The following is a 24,103-nucleotide window of genomic DNA, read 5'->3' as shown; positions in this document are numbered from 1 at the left end:
TCAGCCAGCTTCGCCAACTACATTGGGAAAGGAGATGGCAAACTTTTGTTTCAGACTATCTGAGCAGCGACGAAAAGTTGCTGAAGTAAGATTACTAGGAAAAATGGCTGGTGCTGTAGGGAACTATAATGCCCATCTTGTAGCATACCCAGCTGTTCCTTGGCAGAAGGTGGCAGAGGAATTTGTAACTTCTCTTGGAATAGGCTTTAATCCATATACAACACAGGTGAGCTTAATGGATCTCTTTCCATGCACTTTTTACTGAAATAAATGTGTAATTGCCTTCATAATTTTCATTTGGATTATTTTTGCGATGTCTGCCTCTTTGGCATCTATATAGCATAATTGCAGACAAGATCCATTCGAGAAAAAAGTTTATTAAATTGGTATTGCCAGTACTTCTTTTCTTCATTGCGTTTTTCTTGTCACACTTGAGGAGTGATGATAGAGAAGAAGAATTTTGCTTGGTTGAAACCTGTTGATGCATTGGCAAAAAATGGCAAAACAGTTTGTCAAGTTGTTCTACAGGGGGCCAAGTTGCTTCTTGCTCAATTCTGGGATCTCCTAAAATGGAAAAAAGCTGGGGAAATACAACTTGAGGAGGGCTGCAGGTTTCTATTGCAGATTATTAGAATTTAATGCAGCATAGATAATAGGTCAGTAGCAACTCAATGACCTTTTGGATCTACAGCAGCCAAGAACGGAGTGGAAATTTTAAATTTAAGGAAAAAGGAGATTGAAAGTAAATTTCTTAGAGATAGGACCAAAAGAGCAGATTTTTGAGATATTTAATAATTAGCCAGGGTTTCAGGGGCGTGCATGTGGGTTTGCCAGTTTTGGAGTCTGGTTGCAGGGGGTTCATCACTTGTATATATATATATATATGTTGAGGATTTGAAACTCTAAAATTGAAATTATATAACTAAGAATTAACATGATAATAGATTTCACTTCTAATTTATTTTTTTCTTTGGGGGCAGTCTCAGCCCTAGATCCTGTTACGGATAATGGGGATCTGTTTTGGGGGTTGATGTCCCTTGTAACGGGCAGATCCTTGTTATGGTGGTGTTATGAATATGATATTTTTTTTTCTTCATTCTTCTTTTATTTATCTTGATCTTCTTCTTTTTTCTAATATATAATCTCTTTTTTTTCTTTGTATTTTGATATTTTTCGGTTTTTTTAATACAATTTTTTTCCTTTTTTTTTTTTAAATGGCCGAAGGCCTTTGACAAAATTAGCAAATGGAGAAACTCCAAGCTTTGTGTAGCAAAGCGCTTCAATTCCGATGGCAACAAAGTTGACGAAAATTGATGGCCAAAGGCCTGATCAAACTGGATCTGTGCAACAATTGAGCAGCCAAAGGATCAAACAACTCTAATACCAATGTTACGAGCAAAATTCATATACTTAGAGGAATGCTCTAATACCAATGTTACAAACAAAGTTTGTACAAATGCGGTAATCTTCAAAATACTTGAAAGATGAAGACATCCATTGAAGATAAAATATATATTGAATAGTATATAAAAGAATTGATATGAGATATAAGATGTTATGATTGTTACAAATGAGGGTCCGGTTATATACCTAGGCAGGTGCCCTTTTCATGAATGGCCATGTCCTTAGAGACATGCCTCATCAATACTAATTATAAATTACTAGTTAAATTATCATTATTTATGACTATTACAATTTATATTATTCTATTTATTTTTATATATATTTTATTCATAACAGGTGTCAAGTACCCTCATAATAGGTGGCTTTTTAACCTTTGTAACAATTGTTATGGGGGTTGATGTTGAAAAATCGAGAGGTTTTTAATTAGGTTAGATTTATTTTTACATGATAATTACTTGTGAGTTTGTTGGTGTTTTTATTATTATGTTTTTCCTTCTTTCATCAAGCAATTGGCATAATAAAACATGAAGATCACATAAAACAAAAGAACACAAGATATAGGCTCCAAGCTAGGGCAAAACCCCTCAAGGGGAAAACCCAGAAAAATTCTCTTCTTATAGAATTAGATCAAAGTGAGATATCCAAGACCCATGACCCTTCTAGATGCCAAGTCGAACCCTCCTTCATAGCGAATTCATCAACAACAAGAGACCAACAACATATTTATCATCAAAAACAGATCTTCAACAAGAGATACATCAAGGCAGAACTTCCACAAACTCAAGCTCATGAAGAAATCCTTCTTTCAAATTTCGACCCTCCTTCCTTCTGTGAAATTTCAGATCAGATCATGTGAATTGTGTGTGTCCAAATGAGCTCAACTCTCCTCTACTTATACTGTCCAGAGGGGTTCGAATAGACATGTCCATTGGGGCAGGGTTGACTTGGCATCTAGAGGGGTTTTTGACCCAAATTACATATTTAAAAATTCTTTTTCCTTTTTCTTTACAATAGGTCCAAATAGGACTTTGACTCTTTGACTCAACAAATCTTAGAAGCATGAAAAGAACATGCTTATCTAAAATAGTAATAATAAAAAAATCTTCTTCTTCTTTTTCTTTTGCATAAAATATACAATGAAATAAGTACAAAGATCATTATGAAGACTGAACCTAGTTACATGTTATGAACTTAAAGCCATAACAATTAAATAAAATATTAAAATATTATTTAAATAAATAAATGATTAATTATAATCAATTATTTAACAAATAATTAGTTTAATGAATAGACATCAGTCCCCAAGGGACATGTCTCTCTGATTAGGCATGGCCAGTCAACTCCTATTTAAGGAGCACCGCCTCAGCCTTGTAACAATCATCAAAATTTTATCAATTAATAATAAATATATTACATTCAGCCATCTGATGTATTATTATAGTCTACAACAATTTAGTTTTTAAACTCTAACAGTGGTATCAGAGCCAACCTTAGATTGGTGACACCCACGACATCCTGCTGGCCATGGGGCCCTACAAGGCTTCCATCCGCGGCCTGCTCTGTGGTTTTGGGTCTGCATACATTGGACCAGTGGTGCGCTGTGCTCTGTGGCTCCAAGGCAGCTGCTCTCCAAACCACTGTGCGGTTCTGTGTGGTCAACATACTGTGGGTGAATCAGCGTGGGTGAATTCAGCAAGGATGTTTGCATGGGTGAGTCTGCAAGAACGTATGCGAGTTGCCACCGTGTTCCGTTCAAGGTTTGCTGGTAAACAAATCCCATGGCCACAATATTTTTGCCAGAGAATATGTTGGGTCCCTATAATACTAGTGATTACCCCATTACTATTGTAGTTATACCCCCTATTTATATTGTTGTGCCCCTATTACCCCCATATTGTTATTTCTGTGCCCCATAGAATCCCTCTATTGTTATTTTTGTGGCTTTATATTATTATTGTTAGGTCGGCTGGATTATATTGTGACTCCTTAGACTCCTATATATAGAAAGGAGGTTTTGTCATTTGTATCATCCAAGAATTGTTCATTTATGTAATGTAAAGGAGGTTGCCCCCTCGAAGAGGCTGAATTCTAAGGCGTGGATCTCTCTTTTCTATCTTTTTGTGAGCTGGTTTCATAACATTTGGTATCAGAGCTTTGGATTCTAGGGTTTCGCTGCTCCAAACAGGTCATCGTGGCATTTTCGCTATAACTTTTTTTCTGTGACGTTTCAGAAGTCGCAAAAAAAAACCCATTTGAGAAGAAATCGCGCTGAACCTTGGGTCCGAATTTCAGAGCTTTTTGCGCGATATTTGCGGAGATATGATCTGAGGAAGTTGGTCTTTTTGCAGACTCCTGAATTACATTCAAAACAGGTGACCTGGGGAAAATCGTCATAACTTTCTCTCTGGGGATCGGATTGAAATTTCGTAAGAAGGTACAAAAAGAGGACGGACTGTAGTTTCTTGTGGGTGTTTTTCAGATCCAAAGGTCGAAACAGTGACTCGTGGCACGTCGTACAAGTTCGCTCTACTGAACTAGTCTATAATCAAGTCACTGTGGGAGATTTCGCATAACTCTTCCTTGGAGAATCCAATTTGGGTCAGACTTGTGGCATTGGAAAGAGGACACAGAGGGCTACTACAGGTCACAAATTCAGAACTAGATGATCAGAAAGTACAGAGATACATCAGAGGCAATATCGAGCTCCTACAAAGTGAAAAAAGGTGTGTAGATTTTCTTAAATTTTTGCTTAAGCTTGGTTTGAAAATTTATTTTGAAGGAATTCAAAGGGCATAGTAGAGCATTATTATCGGTAACTGATGCCCCGAGGAAAGAAAATGCAAACACCTAGTAAGGAACCTGAAAGCTCTAGCATGACTCATGAAGAAGAGGAAGAAATGCAACATGATATATCAAAATTACAAGACCAAGTGCAACAACTGTCCCTTACACAAAAAGGAACAGAATCTAAGATGGATGGTTTAAAGAAAGGTGTAGAAGCTAAGATGGATTGTTTAAAGAAAGGCGTAGAAGCTAAGATGATTGAAGTGGAAGCTAAGATGGATGATTTGAAGATAGATTTGAAGACAGACATGGAAGAATTGAAGAAGTTGCTACAAGAAAGGGTCACTAATGGTGAAAAGGTAGTAAAGGAAACTCATGATGAGAACAAAAGAAATGTTAATCATGATTCCATAGACTCTAATGTTGGATCGAAGACTCACCATGTTCCAAAAATCGATATGAGGAAGTTTGATGGCAAGGATCCCGCCACATGGATATTACAGATGGAGCAATTCTTCGATCTCAATAATGTGCAAAACACACAAAAGGTACGTATGGCAACTTTATATTTGGAACCAAATCAGTTTGTATGGTATCAATGGCTTTGTTCTCGTAAACAATTTATCACTTGGGCAATTTTTACGGAAGAATTGATAGCACATTATGAGGATACAAAAAGCAACACTTTTTTTAGCCAATTGATAAGTCTCAAACAAAAGGGTTCAATAATGGAGCACATTGAGGAGTTCCAAAAATTGAACATAAGGGTAAAAGATATTCCAGAGGAGCATAGGATTGATGTGTTCATAGGGTCTTTAAAGGATAATATCCAACATGATGTGCGCCTTTGGGAACCTGATTCATTAGAGAAGGCATTCAGGTTAGCAAGAAAAATGGAAAGCAAAATTATGGCAACTAGGAAGCATACCATTCACAACTATAAAGACGGAAGTGTTGTTGCCCATAGTCTTCCACAACCTACAAGGTTGACACCACAACAATTGGAAGAAAAAAGAGCAAAAGGGCTTTGTTACAATTGTGATAGCAAATACACAAAAGGTCATAAGTGTGCTGAGAAGAAATTATTCTACATAGATTGTGAAGAGGAAGAAGAAAAGGAGCAAGAAAGGTCAAAAGAAGAGGATATATTCCAGGAACAAAGCCTAGATGAAGAACAAATAAATCCGACCATATCTTGTAATGCATTGGCGGGAATTACCACTCCTCAAACCATCAAGATAGAAGGACAAATCAAGAAGAAAAAGGTAATAGTGTTGATTGATTCAGGAAGCACCCACAATTTTATTCATTGTAGGGTAGCAAAAGAATTGAATTGCTTCCTATATCCAGCACCAGAGTGTCAAGTGATGATTGCAAATGGAGGAACAATAAATTGTTCTGGAAAGTGCCATAATATCAAGCTATCCATGGGAGAATATGTATTGACTAGCCCAATGCTTTCCATTCCAATGGGAGGTGCTGATGTTGTACTAGGAGTCCAATGGCTACAATCCTTGGGTACAATAGCTTTTAATTTTCAAGAACTTTTCATGAAATTTTCTGTGGAAGGAAAGGAAGTTGAATTAAGGGGTATTGCAGGGAAACCAGGAAAGATAATCAGCTCTAATGGCATGACAAAGCTTCTAAAAAAGGAGCAAAGAGGTGTAATTGCACAATTATGTTCGCTAGATGTTTCCACATTGGAATCATCTATTTCTCCAGATCTCCAAAAAGTCCTGGACAATCATTCCAAGGTATTTGAGACTCCCAAAGGTCTCCCACCTATGCGTGATCATGATCATGCTATTCATCTGATTCCAGGAAGTGTTCCTCCAAACATCAGGCCGTACAGATATCCATATGTCCAAAAAAGTGAAATTGAACGTATGGTTGCAGAAATGCTAGAGGCTGGTATAATTCAACCGAGTCAAAGTTCTTTCTCAGCTCCAGTAGTATTGGTGCACAAGAAGGATGGATCATGGCGCATGTGTCCAGATTATAGGGAGCTCAACAAGCTCACTATTAAAGATAAGTTCCCCATTCCTGTCATTGATGAATTACTGGATGAATTGCATGGATCAATTTACTTCACCAAGTTGGATCTTCGTTCGGGATATCATCAAATCAGAATGAAGATTGAAGACATTCCGAAAACGACATTTAGAACTCATGAGGGTCATTATGAATTTTTGGTCATGCCTTTTGGCCTTACCAATGCACCTTCAACATTTCAAGGTTTGATGAATTCAATTTTCAAACCATTCCTTAGAAAATTTGTGTTAGTATTTTTTGATGATATACTAATCTACAGCAAGTCTTGGAAGGATCATGTTGAACATGTTGACAGGGTGCTACAACTATTGGAGGAGAAACAATTATATGCAAAAAGATCCAAATGTTTCTTTGGAGTCCAGGAGGTAGAATATTTGGGTCATATTGTATCTCATGAAGGAGTTAAAGCCAGTAAGGAATGGAAAATCCCCACATCCATAAAGCATCTGCGAGGATTTCTTGGGTTGACAGGGTATTATCGCAAGTTTGTTAAGAATTATGGGAGAATAGCAGCACCTCTAACAACATTATTGAAGAAAGATTCATTTTCATGGACTCCGGAAGCAACAAAGGCCTTTGAACATCTTAAAGAGGCAATGTGCCAAGCACCGGTCTTAGCTACACCGGACTTCACAAAAACCTTTATTGTGGAATGTGATGCTTCAGGAAATGGAATTGGTGCTGTTCTAATGCAAGATGAAAGACCCATTGCTTTTGAAAGTCGTCCAATCAAGGGAAAGTTTTTAAGCAAAGCTATTTATGAGAAGGAAATGTTGGCAATACTCCATGCACTTAAGAAATGGCGACCCTACCTAATGGGAAGACACTTCAAGGTAAAAACGGATCATGATAGCCTTAAATACTTTTTAGAACAAAGATTATCCTCTGAAGAGCAACAAAAGTGGGTCACAAAGATGTTGGGTTATGACTTTGAAATCATCTACAAAAAAGGGAAGCAAAATGTGGTGGCAGATGCACTCTCAAGAAAGGATGAGGATGTGGAAGCATTGTTGTGTGCCATTTCTATTATCCAACCAGATTGGATAAACGAAGCAAGGGAGGAATGGAAGAATGACGAAGAAGTGTGGGCACTTATTCGAAAGCTACAACAAGATTCCAGTACTTCTGATACATTTAGCTGGCAAAATGATTCGTTATGGTACAAAGATCGCTTATACCTCTGTAAGAATTCCCAGCTAAAACAAAAGATTCTTATGGAATTGCACACTTCTCCCTTAGGAGGGCACTCAGGATTTTTAAAAACTTACCACAGGGTTAAGAAGGAATTTTTTTGGGATGGCCTTAAATCAGATATTCAAAAGTTTGTGGCGGAATGTTTGGTTTGCCAACAAAATAAAGTTGAAACAATTAAGACACCGGGTCTATTACAACCTTTATCCATTCCAAGCCAACGTTGGGAGGAGGTTTCAATGGATTTTATCACAGGTTTACCCAAGTCTGAGGGAAAGAGTGTCATCATGGTGGTAGTTGACAGACTTACCAAGTATGCACACTTTTGTGCATTATCACATCCATTTAAAGCCAGTACAGTTTCTACTGCATTTATGGAAACAGTTCAAAAGCTACATGGAAACCCAAAGATTATTGTAAGTGACAGAGATCCCATTTTCACTGGAAATTTTTGGACAGAATTATTTTCTTGTCTTGGTACTCAGTTAGCTCATAGCTCATCTTATCATCCTCAATCTGATGGGCAAACTGAGATAGTAAACAAATGTTTGGAAGGATATCTTCGTTGCTTTGTATCTGATAAACAGACACAATGGGTCAAATGGTTGCCTCTGGCTGAATGGTGGTATAACACTTCCTTCCATACAGCAACAAAAATGACCCCATTTATGGCACTTTATGGGTATCAACCACCATCCATCACATCATATTTAAGAGAAAATTCTAAGGTTCAGGCAGTGGAACATCACATCGAACATCAACAACAAGTCCTCCAACTCTTAAAGGATAACCTCGTGTTGGCACAAAATAGAATGAAACAACAGGCAGATCAACATCGCAGTGAAAGAAGTTTTGATGTAGGTGATTGGGTATTCCTACGGCTACAACCATATAAGCAAATGTCCCTAAAGCAAGCTAAGAAGGATAATAAATTATCACCAAAGTATTATGGTCCGTACAAGGTGTTGCAAAAGATTGGTACTATGGCATACAAATTGGAGCTTCCTGCAGCTTCTCGATTGCACCCAGTTTTCCATGTTTCATGTTTAAAGAAGGTTATAGGTGACAAGCTCCCAAGTCAAACAATATTGCCAGAACTTGACGAGGAAGGAAAAATTATATTGGAACCGGAAGCAGTCACAGAAACAAGAACTCGACAGCTACGAAATCGATCAATTTCAGAGTATCTTATCAAGTGGAAGAACTTATCCGCTGAAGATTCCACATGGGAGGATGAGAATTTTATGCAGAAGTATCCAGAACTACTCAAGCGTTGAGGACAACACTTTTTTGAAGGAGAGGGGCATGTTGGGTCCCTATAATACTAGTGATTACCCCATTACTATTGTAGTTATACCCCTTATTTATATTGTTGTGCCCCTATTACCCCCATATTGTTATTTCTGTGCCCCATAGAATCCCTCTATTGTTATTTTTGTGGCTTTATATTATTATTGTTAGGTCGGCTGGATTATATTGTGACTCCTTAGACTCCTATATATAGAAAGGAGGTTTTGTCATTTGTATCATCCAAGAATTGTTCATTTATGTAATGTAAAGGAGGTTGCCCCCTCGAAGAGGCTGAATTCTAAGGCGTGGATCTCTCTTTTCTATCTTTTTGTGAGCTGGTTTCATAACAGAATATGGGTCAGGCCAGGGTCAACGGACGTGACTGGAGGGTGACGTCCACTCACTTTTAAAAAAAAATTGATTCGTATATCATTTAAAACTTTATAATATAATAACTATATCTTAATTAATTTAAAAAAATAAAAATAAAAAATAAAATAAAATAAAATAAAATTGGGTCTTCAAGAAAAAACAGAGTAAAATGGCGGCCAACAACAGTGACATTATGAAAAAGGTTCAAGAGGACATCAGCGAGCTGAATAAACGCCTGGATAATGTCGAGAAGTCAATTAGTAAGTAGGACGAGATGGCCAACGATATATCTTAGTTAAAAAACTTGATGAGCTGGCACTTCAGAGAGACCGATCCACCTTCAGCTATAGAGTCCCAAGACTCCAAAAGGGGAGACTTCTCTAGAGCATGACTTCCTGAGGTGTGAGAAGCAACAAATACCCCAAATTCACTTCGAAGGAAGGCAATATTATACTCAATCTTTCAGAAGGAACCATCTTAAAATAAAAAATGAATTACCGAAGAATGATGGTAAGAACTTTAAAGGCGCTATCGTATGGGTAAATAAGATGGATGCAATTTTTTTAGCAAACCCTCCACTCGGCGAACAAGAAAAAGTCGTGACTGCATCCAACTACTTAGAAGCAGAAGCATATGATTGGTTTTTGTGGTGGTCGTCTAAATGCACGGGTTGCTCGTTCAATTGGCAAAACCTTAAAAACGCTTTGTTAAAAAGGTTTCATGACGAGGAGGAGGATGATGTCTACAAGAGATTTGTTCACTTGAAGCAAAAAGGATCAGTGAGTGAATACACTCACGAATGGGAAGTATTAGCAGTAAGGCAGAGAGGGTTTTCAGATGAGGAGCTGCTAAAAATGTATCGTTGTGGCCTTAAAGATTACATTCGCGAAGAATTAAAATTGCATAAACCCAAAACTATTGAGGAGGCCAGACACGCAGCCATAATTATTGAGCGGAAATATAAACTTCACAAAGCACCATATGCCACTAACGATAGGACTAACAGCTATTCCAAGGGGAAGGTAGGTAAACACTCGTTAGAAAATTCTAGTAAGTACGTTCCACCACCATTACGAAGTGAAGGAAAACAACAATCTAATGAGAGGAGAAAGGATGGTAAATGCTGGAAGTGCGGAGACAAGTATTACACGGGACTCAAGTGTGCAACACAAATTGTACAACTGTCAAGCTAAAGAAGGAGAGGAATCTTCAGAAGACAGCGCTGAAAAAGAGGACAATGAAGAAAATGCAAACCCTAGCCCAGAATCAGAAGACGATATGCCATGAATTTCCATAGCATCCTTTTCAGGGATAGCTCAACCACAGACATTGAAGCTTAAAGGTCACATCAAGAAGCAAAGCGTTATTGTTCTAGTGGACTCAGGTAGTATGCACAACTTTGTAGATGTCAATGTTGCAAAAAGACTGAACATCTTTGCTTACCCAGTAGCAGACTTAAAAGTTATGGTAGCAGATGGAAAACGTATAGATGGAGTGGGCAAGTGCCATAAGGTTAAGTTGCAATTAAGCGACTATGCAATGGAGTCCAGTTTTTATATAGTTCCCCTAGGAGGAGTAGGCATTGTTTTGGGGTACAATGGTTAAGTACATTGGGCACATATTCAACAAACCACATAAAACAGTTCATTAGATTCAAATGGGATGGAAGGAAATATTAGTTGTTCAGGTTTCAGGCACCACCTACGCAAGTCATCTTCGCTCAACAAATGAAGAAGCTTATTCGCAAGGGGGCACCAACACTTTTTGCACAATGTCAGCACTTGGAATTGATATCGACAGAAGGGGCTCATCAACCATCAGAAATTTCATCCTTGATCTAGAGATACGAGAAGGTTTTCCAAGATCTACCAGTGACGTTACCATCGGAAAGGCAAATTGAACACATTATCAAAGTCAAACCAGATTAAACTCCAGTTAATGTTAAACCATATCACTATCCCCATCACCACAAGACAGAAATAGAACGCTTAATACAAGACCTGCTGAAGCATGGAATCATTACAAAGAGTAGAAGTCCATACGCTGCACTCGAAGTATTGGTAAGAAAAAAGGACGGATCTTTCCGATTATGTATAGATTACAGAGTAGTGTTGTAAGAACCGTCCCCCCCCCCCAAGGATCCAAAGGTAGATCCGCGTCCTGTATGGATCCGCCACCGATCCTTCGGCGGAACCGCGGATCGGAAAATCGGATCCACGGATCGTCTTTTTTTTGGCGGTTCCTGCAAAAATGGATTTGTGGGGCCTCGATCCGCAGCTCCTACTGCCCGATCTGTGGTTCCTATTTCTTGATCCGCGGATCCAGAAAGGATCGAGTGCGGATCTGTGGAGGTTCGGGCATGTATCCACCGTGGATCGCGAGCGGATCCGAGAGAAGGTGGACGGTTCCGCGGGGCTTTTTTTGTTTTTGGAAATTTCGAACTGTTCTGTGAGGAACTACACTTTCCGAATACTCCTAAGGCGCTCCCAAATGGTAATGTTAAATTCTTAAAGGAAAAGTGACATTCTTCTTTATCTTTTATTTACATCCTTTTACTTAAATTTTTAACATTACCATGAAATGACTCAGGATGTTTGAGAGTGGTTCCAACCTCATCGAACTTCATATGGAGAAAATAGAATTTCATATCCCATTCCAAATTCAATAGACTTAACAGTTTTCAGGATCAATGGGATTGTAGCGTTTCATTGGATTATATCATGTGTGAGGGCATGTGATTGGCATTTAATCAAGAGCAATAAGCCCTATATGTACCCCACAGTGTTGGTGTTATTGATTGTTGAGATCCTTTGTCATGGCCTTAGCAATTATGTACCCTTCACTCAAGTCAAAATCATTGATCAGGCATGTTAAGCTTTCTCTACCATATTATAAGACTTGGATTAAGCTGTTTGATCAAAATTAGGTAATGTTGACTAAAATCCCTATAGAATTGAAGTAGAGACAAAGGCTTGACAAGAGAAGAGGAATCTAGATTGTAGATGGTTGATGCTGGAATGGTTAATGATTGATGTACAATGGATGCCATATTTATCTTCCTTTATGTAAAAATATGCATGTTTTCATGTCTTCTACAACTGATTTGGTTTTTTGGATGTTTTTTTAATATAAATGCAAATATATATATATATATATATATATATAGTAGACGCTTACGAGATGCTTTGCTTCCTAGATTTTTGGAAAATGATGCTTCTGCGTCCCCGCTTCCAAAAAACGTCCCCGTTTCGTCCCCGCTTCGTGCAACATTGTTACAGAGGCTTAAACAAATTCACTATTAAGCATAAGTTTCCGATTCCATTCATTGATGAAATGTTAGACGAATTACACGGTGCAAAATATTTTTTCGGGTTAGATCTAAGATCAGGCTACTACCAAATACGAGTAAGGTTAGAAGATGTCGAAAAGACAGCATTCAGGACTCATGAAGGGCATTATGAGTTCAAGGTCATGCCATTTGGATTAACAAATGCACCAACCACCTTCCAAGCAACCATGAATGAGCTCTTTCACCCTTATCTTCGGAAGTTTGTATTAGTTTTCTTCGATGATATTCTAGTCTACAGTAAGACGTGGAAAGAACATCTCAAACATCTAGAAGAAGTGTTGTTTGTTTTGGAAAAGAACCAGTTTTACACCAAGCTATCAAAATGTACGTTTGGGCAAAAGGAAGTTGAATACCTAGGTCATATTATATCAAGGGAAGGAGTCCAAGTGGATCCCAACAAAATCAAGGCAATCAAAGAATGGCCCAAACCCAAGAACATATCTAAGTTGAGGGGATTTTTAGGTTTAACAGGGTATTACAGAAGATTTATAAAAAACTATGCACATTTAACAACACCCGTGACGAATCTGTTAAAGAAAAATGCTTTTAAGTGGGATGACCAAGTAGACAAGTGTTTTTAGAAATTAAAGGAAGCGATGTCAACCACACCAATACTAACAACTCCTGACTTCTCCAAACCGTTCGTAGTTGAATGTGATGCTCCTGGGTTCGGAATTGGAGCTGTACTGATGCAGGAAAACCACCTTATAGCATTTGAGAGCAAGAAACTTAATAAACGAGAAGGCTTAAAATCAACATACCAAAAGGAGATGCTTGCCATCATACAAGCTTTGATGAAATGGCACCAATATTTGCTTGGAAGGAAATTTTCAATCTGAGCCGACCACAACAGTCTTCAATTCTTACTTCAGCAAAAGACATTATCAACAAAACAACAGAAGTGGATGGAGAAGTTGTCAGCTTTCGATTTAGAAATATTACACAAAAAGGGAAAGGAGAATGTCGCAGCAGATGCACTCTCATGTAAAGATGACGATCACACAACATGTGCCACCATGATAGTTATTTCAGAATGGTTGGACGGAATACGAGCCAAATATGCCAAGGCATGGATTGTGACTCCATGATTAACAATATCAATCAGTATACCAACTTCGAGTGGAAAAATGACATCTTGACAAGGGGAGAATTTCCTTAACACCCGCATCCAAATTTAAGGTGAAAATACTAAAGGAGTCTCACAATTCGCCTGCAATTGGACATGTCGAATTCTACAAGACTTGCTACAACATCCGACAGTCATTCTATTGAAAGGGTATGAGCAAGGAAATCCAGAAATATGTTGTAGAATGTGATATTTGTCAAAGAAGCAAGAGCGAAAATGTTACAACTCTAGGATTGCTACATCCACTACACATTCCAAATCAGAAGTGGGAGGAGATTTCGATGGATTTTATTGAAGGACTACCTACATCTGACGGAAAGGATAAAATATTTGTAGTAGTCGACAGGCTCACTAAATATGCCCACTTTATGGCTATTAAAAAGACTGACACAACTAAACAAATCACTGATGTGTTTTGTAAAAATATTTACAAACTACACGGGTTTCCTAAGGTCATAGTCAGCGATAGAGATGTAAGGTTTAAAGGAAAATTTTGGAAGGAATTCTGCCATCAAGCAGGAATATCCCTCAATATGAGTTCGGCCTATCACCCCCAAACAGATGGGAAAACTGAAATCGTTAATAAATGCTTGGAAACATATCTTCGTTGTTTCGTTACAGACAAACAAAACAGATGGACACAGTGGCTACACCTGGCAGAATGGTGGTATAATACCGCGTACCACACGTCAACTAAGATGACACCCTTCCAAGCCTTATATGGTTACGAGCCACCCAGGTGGAAGGACTTTGCACTCCTTGATTCTAGGGTACCAGCAGTTAAAGACCACTTAGGAGAAAGTCAAAGGATCATCAACTTACTAAAATAAAATCTAACCATGGCTCGTAATAGAATGAAACAACAAGCCGACCAACACTGCTCTGAAAGAGAGTTCGAGGAGGGAGATTGGGTCTTTGTTAGACTCCAACCTTATAAGCAACTATCACTAAAACAACAAGGGAAGAATAAATTGTCACCTAAATATTATGGATCGTATCAGATAATCAAAAAGATAAGTAGTGTAGCTTATGGGTTAAAGTTACCGGACAATTGTCGAATCCATAATACCTTTCACGTATCAAGTCTCAAAAGAGTATTAGGGCAAAACCAAATAGCACAAACAGAAATACCTGAGACTGATGAAGAAGGAAGAATAGTCCTTGAACTTGAAGGTATACTCGCTATCCGAGAGAAGGTTTTACGATCCAAGACAATAAAGGAATACCTCATCAAATGGAAGAGGTTACCAGAGGAAGATTCATCTTGGGAAGCATAACGTTTCGTGCATCAACACCCAGGCTTACCTATGCTTTGAGGACAAAGCATCTTAAGGGGAAGACAATGTTATGAACTTAAAGTCATAATAATTAAATAAAATATTAAAATATTATTTAAATAAATAAATTATTAATTATAATCACTGTCTCTGCATTGGTGATCTGCGTCCCTCTTCTACACTGCCTCTTCCTGCCGTTTCTTGCACCCTCAGTTATCGCTGATACCCTCTCTCTCTCACCTGCAACTCTCCCTCTGATTCGATTTTCTCTTGCCGAACTTCAGCCAGTGAGAAAATCGATCTACTTGGGCAACTGAGTATTTGCTTGGTGTATTTTCCAAATGCCCATCGAAGTCCTTCTTATAATCTTCTAGTTGAGTAATCAATGACCCATATTAGATTCTAGTCAATTGCTCGGATCATATTGACTCAATCTCCATCTTCTTTTAGAAGATTCACACCCAACTTCATTAATACCCTTTAATTATTTTAATTTCCTAAGTTTAGACTTAGGCACCCATTAAAAATAATTATTTATTTTAATAAAACTGTCTCCTAGTGGAATTTTCCAAAACGATTTCTAGGTATTCTGAAATACATGTGTCCTAGCCTCCCTGCAAATTTTGAGGCTTAGAGCACATCTGATGCTACCAGAAATCAACACTCCCTCTTAGCGAGGAATGTGCTCTAGTAATACAACCTGCTGAAGCATTACTCTGACTCTGTAACATCTCCTTCCGCGCTACTGATGTTTGACATCACTGCCCACCAACTATTGCGCAAATGTTGCATCAATGTTGCTGTTGAGTCTGCTAAACTACTGCCAACACTACATCTGCACTGCAACTCCCTCTCATCTGCTGCAGCTGCAATTGAGAAACCATCTGTTTCTGTTACTGAAATGGGTTCTCTACCATACCCATCTGCTCCTTGAATTGGATGAACTCAACTCTTCCTAAAGCTTTTGTTAGTACGTTTGCTACTTGATCTCCTGTGGGGACATACTGTAGCTATATTGCCCCACGTTGAACACAGTCTTTGATGAAGTGACATCTGATATCAATGTGTTTTGATCGATAATGAAATACTAGATTCTCAGAGAGTTTGATACAACTCTAATTATCGTAGTAAACACTGGTCGCTTCCATCCTTGTTCTGAACAAACTCACAAGCAGTTTTCTAAGCCATATGGCTTTGCATGTAGCTGTGATGGACGCCATATATTATGCTTCTGTTGAGCTTAAAGCTATTGACTTCTGCTTCCTGCTGCACCAAGAGATAATTCCTGATCCAACGCTGAAGCAATACCCGAAGATACTTTTCCGGCCTATTGAACTACCTGCCCAATTTGTGAATCCGCTCAATCTAACATCATCTCCTATTTCAACCCATATTCGACTGTTCCACGCACATATCTAAGAATGTGCCTAGCTGCTTCCTAATGTAACCTTTTTGGTTCCACCATGAACTTACTAAGGGTGTTGACAGTGAAACAAATGTCAGGCCTAGTGTTGACCAGATACATGAGTGACCCAATGAGTTGTCTATACAAGGTGGGGTCCACTTCTTTGTCTCCTGATGCATCTATTTTCTTCCAATTGGTGATCATAGGCGTAGCCATGGGCCGACAATCCTGCATTCTGAATCTCTTCAGAATCTCTATAGCATATCTTCCTTACCCAAGGAAGATCTCCCCATTCTTTTGCCAAACTTCCAACCCTAGAATATAATGCATGAGCCCCATATACTTCATGTCAAATTCTGCTTCAAGATTCTTCTTGCAATCCTTTATAAGCCCAGATGACCCTGTTAGAAATAAGTCATCTACATATAATACTAGAATAAGTGGCCCATTCTCCACCATTAGATAATAGAGATTGGGATCAACATCACTCTTGATGAATCCCAACTGCTGCAAGTAACTATCAATCCGACCATACCATGCTTTGGGTGCTTGCTTGAGCCCATACAGGGCTTTCTTTAACCAACATACATGAGTTCCTTTTTCATGAGTCTCGAAGCCTTCGGGCTATTCTATATAAACCTCTTCTTCTACCACCCCTTTCAAGAATGCTGTCTTGGCATCCATTTGGTGAATCTCCCTTCCCATTTGCGCTGCTAGGGATATAACAGATCTGATAGAGGTATATTTAGCTACTGGGGTGAAGGTCTCCTCATAGTCTATTCCTTCCTTTTGTGCGTACCCTTTGCCACAAACCTAGCCTTATACTTCTCTACACTGCCATCTACAGCATACTTGATCTTGTAGATCCACCTTGATCCTACAACTGATCTATCCTCTGGTCTAGGTACCACTTCCCAGACATCATTCGTCATGATAGAACTGTACTCTTCTACCATGGCATCCACCCAAATTTGATGCTGTACGACTTCCTGAAAATTGTAAGGTTCTTCAGCCTATGCTACCAAGGCTTGGTACCTGTTAGGCTGTCTATGCTTCCTCTTGTCGGTTCCAGGAGCTCCGACAAACTCCTCTGCATCCCTCAGTGTCTGTCGTACTTCCTTGTTGGTTCTACCACTGGTGGTGGGAGGCTCAATCAAATCCTCCTCTTGTTCTTGCTGTTCCATTTGTTGAGAACTGTGTAGATCTCCTCCTCCTGAGGAAATACTGGTGCTGGTTATGGTACTCGATCCTGATGTTTGTCCTCCTGCTTGTCCTCCTTGTTGCCCATGCTACTGTTGGATTAATGGAACATCTGCTGATTGACCTTTTGCTGGGATCTCTCGAGATTTCCTGAAAGCTATATCTTTGTTATGAATAAATATATAGGAAATAATGTAAATGATAATAATTAATAATGATTAGTTAATTAGTAATTAGGTTGAAGAGTCATGTCTAATTGAGACATGACTCTCCATGAAGAGACACCTGCATAGTATATAAGCAGACCTCTCACTCATTTATATGATCATCTTATTCACACATTTAATATATAATATTTGTATCCTCAATGGATATCTTCATATTCCAAGTCTTTTGGAGTATTTAATTTGAAGAAAGAACTTTGTTCTCTTCATTTGGTATTAGAGCAGTTCGATCCTTTGGCCGCTTCACTGCTGCACAAAGCTCGTTCTTCGATCTATGCCCTTGGCCATCAACAATTCGTCAACTTCATTGTCGTTGAAGAGTTTCGCTACAAGCTTTTGGAGTTGAAAAAATTATTTAAAAAAAGAATATATATATATATATATATATATATAAGAATAATAATAAATAAATAAAAAGGGAAAGTTATATAAAAAAAATAAAAATCATATTTAATATATTAATATACATACATACATACATATATATATATATATATATATATATATATATATATATATATATATAGAATTAGAAAAAAAGAAGAAGAGAAAAACAAACAGTTGATCAGTCGCCCCACTGCAATTATCTGAACCAACACAACCGTCGATTCCACTTGCTGCACGCAAATCAAAGCCATCATCGTTCCACATGATAGGCCTCCACATTGCTGCAACTAGCCGCATTTACCATCACCTCAGACAACGACCCACGACGCCACAACCACTGTCGATTCCATCCTTGGTTCTATACATAGCTGCACAGTCAGCCGTCCACAATTCTGACAACGTCATTCCAAGCACACTCTGTAGCCGCCATTTCCATCTGTCGCGGCGCTCAATCTGCCATTTCCATCGCAGTGTCTGTTCGCTTCATTTGGTGACTACGGGTTAACAAGTGACGTTTGGTAGCCAAACATCGTGACTATTGTCCGACCCCTTTTGAATAATAACTTAGTATATATTAAAGTTATAAACCATATAATTAATTTAATTAAATAAAAAATATATATACATATTATTAATAAATAATAATAATAATAATAAAGGTAAAAAAAAAATCGAAAGTATATTTTTTTTGAAGTCGGAAGAGAATAAAAAAAGGAGCTATAATATCTATATATATATATATATATATATATATAGATATATATAGATATATATTCGACAAGCAAAAAAATGTCATCTACTTCAGAATTGAAGGGAGATTTGTAGGAACCTCACACTGTGTTGCTCTAGTGCTATTCAAAATTAAAGGGACTCTTGCAGGAAAAGATGTTATTATTTCTATATCTTCCATTGAAGGGAAAAATGATATAAACTCTAACCTTGCTAACCGATTGGTGATTTTGGAGTCTAACATAATTGAGAGTTTAGACTGCTTGGGTAGAAAACAATATGCCATAACCGAATTACAACTAAACATTGGCGATTATACTTTTATATGAGAATTCTTTGTTCAATCTCTATGGAGTGATCTAGGTGACATTGTTTTGGGCTCACCCTGGATGGAAACCCTAGGTTCCTTTATTCTAAATAACAAAAATACATTTTTGACATTTTCCCACAAAAAGAAAAAAATAACGCTACAAGATGTTACTTTGAAGCCAGATTCAGTGACGCCAGAAGACATACAAGAAATCTCAAAAGTAATTCTTCAAGAAAGTAAAAAAGTGATACAAAATATGCAAAAGGAAGTTGACAAAATCACCACTGACAAGAATGAGGAAGTTTCTCGACTTAGAGACCATAGTGAAAAATTACTAATGCAAATTGAGAAGCTTAAGAAGGATAAGAAGTTGTTGGAAAACAAGGGGCAACAACTTGTTGAAAAAGAAGCGTCGAAATTTTCAAATGTAGAAATTCAAGTTGAAGAAAAAACGAACATCGATCCAGTGAATATGACAACTCAAGAAGACAAGTCAGTTGAAGAAACGACACACTTAGATGTTGCAGTTCAGATAATAAACATCCCAAGTGAAGGTTCTGTAACCAACTCAACAACCATAGTACCAGAAGGAAATCAACAAATTTCCACACACCTAATAAGGGAAAGTCAAACCAAAAAAGTTCCCTATCGACATCCAAATCATGAGAGTAGACAACTCAACCAAGTTACGTATTAAGATTAGTCAAAACAGAAACAACAAACTGATGTTCCAAAGAATAGTGATGTAACCTCAATCCAGTGCTATGATGACAATTTGTTACGAAATTCCAATGATCAGAATATTCCACAGAGGATTAATCTAGGATGGTCTGATCCCTCCTCAGTGCGACAATTTTGTTTGTCACTTACAAGATCTTATTAACTTGTATTGAAGAAGATGACTGTTCCGAGAGGAGAAGACATTCGAAACTGAAAAAGAGATCAAGATTTTTTCATCGACAAGCTTTGAGAACAAATCTTTTTGAGGAGGAAGACAATGTTATGAATAAACATATAGGAAATAATGTAAATGATAATAATTAATAATGATTAGTTAACTACTAATTAGCTTGAAGAGTCATGTCTAAATGAGACAAGAATCTCCATGAAGAGGCACCTGCATAGTATATAAGCTGACCTCTCACTCTCATTTGTATGATCATCTTATTCACACATTTACTATATAATATTTGTATCCGCAATGGATATCTTCATATTCCAAGTCTTTTGGAGTATTTAATCTGAAGAAGGAACTTTGTTCACTTCAATCTTCCATGAGCTTTGCATCTCGTCTTACTACAATTTTCCTGTTATCTGGAATGTAGATTCTGTATGCTTTTGAGGTCTCGCTATAACTTACGAGGTACCCCTTTTCTGCAGTCTGATCCTGCTTACTACGCTTCTCGTCTGGAATGTGGCAATATGCCAAAGTTCCAAATGTCGTGAGATGACGCACCTTTGGCTTTTTTCCTTTGAATACTCCTTCAGGAGTTTTCTTCCCCAATGCTCCTGTGAGGAGTTCTATTCTGGATATACACCACTGTGTTGCATGTCTCTGCCCATAAGAATCTAGGCAAGTCCTGGTCATATAACATAGCGTTCGCTGCCCCGATGATTGTTCTATTCTTCCGCTCCGCTATTTCATTCTGCAGTGGATTGTATGGAGTTGCCCATTCTCTTTTGATGCCCTCCTTTGCGCAGAAATCTGTGAAGTTTTTATCTGTATATTCTCCACCATTATCTGAATGCAATACCTTTATCTTTTTCCTTGTCATGTTCTCTACGAGAGCTTTAAACTCTTTGAACTGATCAGAGACCTCATCCTTGGTCTTTGTGAAATAGATCCAAGTTTTTCTAGAGTGATCATCAATAAAGGTGACAAAGTACTTGCCACCGCTAAGAGCTTTCGTGGACATCGGGCCACAAATATCTAAGTGTTTCAATCCCAACACGCTTCTTACTTTGTTGTTACTTATGGAAAAAGTTGCCTTAGCATATTTCCCTAGTATGCATCCTCTGCATACATCATCATGCTCAGTACTGCGGACTGGAACTCTTGTAACAATCTGTCTGAGTATTCTTAGTGCTCCATGGTGTAAGTGTCCCATTCGCTTGTGCCATAGTTCATTCAGTTCCTTTTGACCATTACTGCCTATCAGTGCCATTGGAGATTCAAGATGTAATCTATGCAATCTATTGCTTCGAGCTCCAATCTGTCTCATCTTCTTCCAGTTGGGATGTTTGACATACACTTTCCTTTTAATGAAGTATACATCGTACCCCTTATCCTATAATTGGGACACTAAAATCAGATTCATTCCTAACCCCAACACATGTAGCACATCAGTGGCTCTTATGCTAGTTCCTACTTCTATTTGAAACGCTATGGTGCCTCTCCCTATTGGAGTACACTTCGTTCTGTTTCCCATAGTGATCTGGAAGTCCATCTGCTCTTCTTGATAGCTAGAGAAGTACTCTCGTACTCTAGTCATGTGAGCTGAAGCCCCGTTATCAATATACCAAACACCTGTTGATGCTAAACTTGACAAACATGCAAATTCTTCTTCCAATCTGGAAGATAATACATCTTGACTATCCATGTTGTTTCGTGCTATTCTCCTTCTCAACGCTGTACTTGCTACTGCTAGACATTGCGTTTTAGTTGGAGATATGCTCTGCAAAAGAACCATAACTGCTCCCTCTGCCTCTGACAACCCTTTGATCTGGAGCTTGTTTTTTTGTCGACTCACTCAGAGAATTAACTCTCCTTCGAAACCCTGGTTGGCCCAAGGACTGCGCAGCCCTTTGGAGACTTCGAGTCGCTACTTACGTAGTGCTACGCTGCTCTTCTTTTCTTTTGCACTAGATCTCCCCTGCCTCCTCTCTCAGCTTTGATACCATGTGAAAATATGGAAATTCCAAATCCTGCTGCAGCAATTGATAATGTTGCTTCTATTTGTTAATTTACTGAAACAAATTTTTTTCAGTTGACTACGACAAATATCGAAATACATACACTGCAGTCTTCACAAATTAACTAACTACGGAAAACAAATGTAAGGAAAATACTAGCACACAAATAAACACATTGACACAGTTATTTTTGGACAATTGTCCTCGGAAAAACATAATTTGGGAAAACCGGTGCAGTAGATGAGGGTTTCTTTCATTATTCTTCAGCAAAATCTCATGTACAATCTACGGAGAACATAATAGAAGAAGAATCACTGAGTGAAAATTTTACAAATAATTTTGTCCGCTCCACAGTGAGTTTCTGACACCCGAGAGGACCTATTGCGTTCACGCTAGCCACACTGTGTCACCCTATGCGTCACCCTCTGGTGATCTGCGTCCCTCTTCTGCGCTGCCTCTTCCTGCTGTTTCTTGCACCCTCGAATATTGCTGATACCCTCTCTCTCTCACTTGCAACTCTCCCTCTGATTCGATTCCCTCTTGTCAAACTTCAACCAGTGAGAATATCTATCTACTTGGGCAGCTGAGTATCTTGCTGGTGTATTTTCCAAATGCCCATCGACGTCCTTCTTATAATCTTCTAGTTGAGTAATCAATGACCTAGATTTGATTTTAATCAACGGCTCAGATCATATTGACTTGATCTCTGTCTTCTTCTAGAAGATTCACACCCAGTTTCATTAATACTCTTTAATTATTTTAATTTCCTAAGTTTAGACTTAGGCACCGATTAAAAATAATTAATTATTTTAATAAAAATGTCTCTAGGTAGAATTTTCCAAAACAATTGCTGGGTATTCTGAAATACATGTGTCCTAGCCTCCTTGCAAATTTTGAGGCTTAGAGCACATGCGATGCTACCAGAAATCAACAAGTACTTGGTCGCTTAACTGTGTCTCATGAACTGGTTGGTTCCCAACTAGTTCTCCTTCATTCCATTTCTGTAGGGTCTACCCCCCCTATCCTGCTATTGGGAGACAATTTAAACGGAAAGATTGGGGATCAGGGTGACAACCCCCGATCTGAGCCGTTGTCGCGGTGCCTAGACATTTTGTGCGACAACATGATGCATCCCAAATCTCGTTTGAAGATGTAGGGCTTAGCCCTTGACAGGTTGGGGTGCATTAACCTGCAACAAGGTCTGCACCTTGGGTGGGTTTTTGCACCTGTGCATCTGTTGCATGCACCCCAGGAGTGGGTGTGGGAACCCTGACTCAGTGGAACAGGTATCGACAATTTTGCCGATTAATCGCGATTCCAACTCTGCTCAGCCATGAAACGATCCGAACTGAATCTTTGCGAGTCAAATCGCGTTGACCGAGTTTGACTCGTGGTCAACGCGAGTTTGACTCGCGAGTATGGCGATTATTCCGATTCTGCGTTTTTTTGGCGAGTCCCGCCAGTTTTGCGTTTAGGTTTATCGGGTTTTGGGTTTCGGATTGTGGCGCGTTTATAACTTTATCGGTTACGTGAGCTATTTCAATGTTTCATAGTCCCGAGTCCGCAGAGTCCTCAGTCGACACCGCCGCAGAGCCGCAAAGCTGCATTCGACGCCGCAGAGCCAGATTGCTGAGATATTCATATACCTGCGTGAGCCTTCAGCCTTGAGGTAACCTGCGTGAACGGTGACGTATTCGGTATTCCTTTTAACTTTATATATAATGATGTCTGAGATATAGATGTGAATCGTGATACTGTGATGCGATACAGCAGAGAAGAACAGAGATGCTAATGCGGCAATGCCATATATATAACTGTGATGTCATACTCGAGTGCCTAGTCGGCTAGTCCATCGACTCCATCCATACATATAACTGCGATGGCATACAACAATAATGCCTGCACTGTCACATGTATAAATATAGCACTGTCACGACTCACATGTATATAACAGCCTTAACGCAGTGACATTGTGATTTTAGCAGCACATACAATAGCTTAGAGTCAGCACCACGTACTCCAAAAAGCAACAATGAGAGCAACGAGAGAGCAGATTCCAGTTGAAGAGCCAGTGGAGGTCCCACCGAGAT

The 24,103-nt window shown here is 38.6% G+C and overlaps 1 protein-coding gene across 1 annotated transcript in view; it reads left to right on the top strand.

The window, feature by feature from the left end:
- Nucleotides 1-24,103, top strand: part of LOC149210159 (uncharacterized) — a 323,003-nt gene that overhangs the window by 130,509 nt on the left and 168,391 nt on the right. Inside the window, exon 5 of the mRNA XM_089396649.1 lies at nucleotides 5-226. Within this exon, the coding sequence (XP_089252775.1) occupies nucleotides 5-226 (222 nt within the window). The remainder of the gene's footprint in view (nucleotides 1-4; nucleotides 227-24,103) is intronic.

This window comes from Pinus tabuliformis, chromosome 1_2 (assembly GCF_031772625.1).
Source record: "Pinus tabuliformis cultivar Carrire ecotype Pingquan chromosome 1_2, CPIR1, whole genome shotgun sequence".
NCBI classification, from domain to species: Eukaryota; Viridiplantae; Streptophyta; class Pinopsida; order Pinales; family Pinaceae; genus Pinus; species Pinus tabuliformis.
Note: the sequence above shows the minus strand (reverse complement) of the source record. Positions and strands in the feature narration are given on the sequence as shown.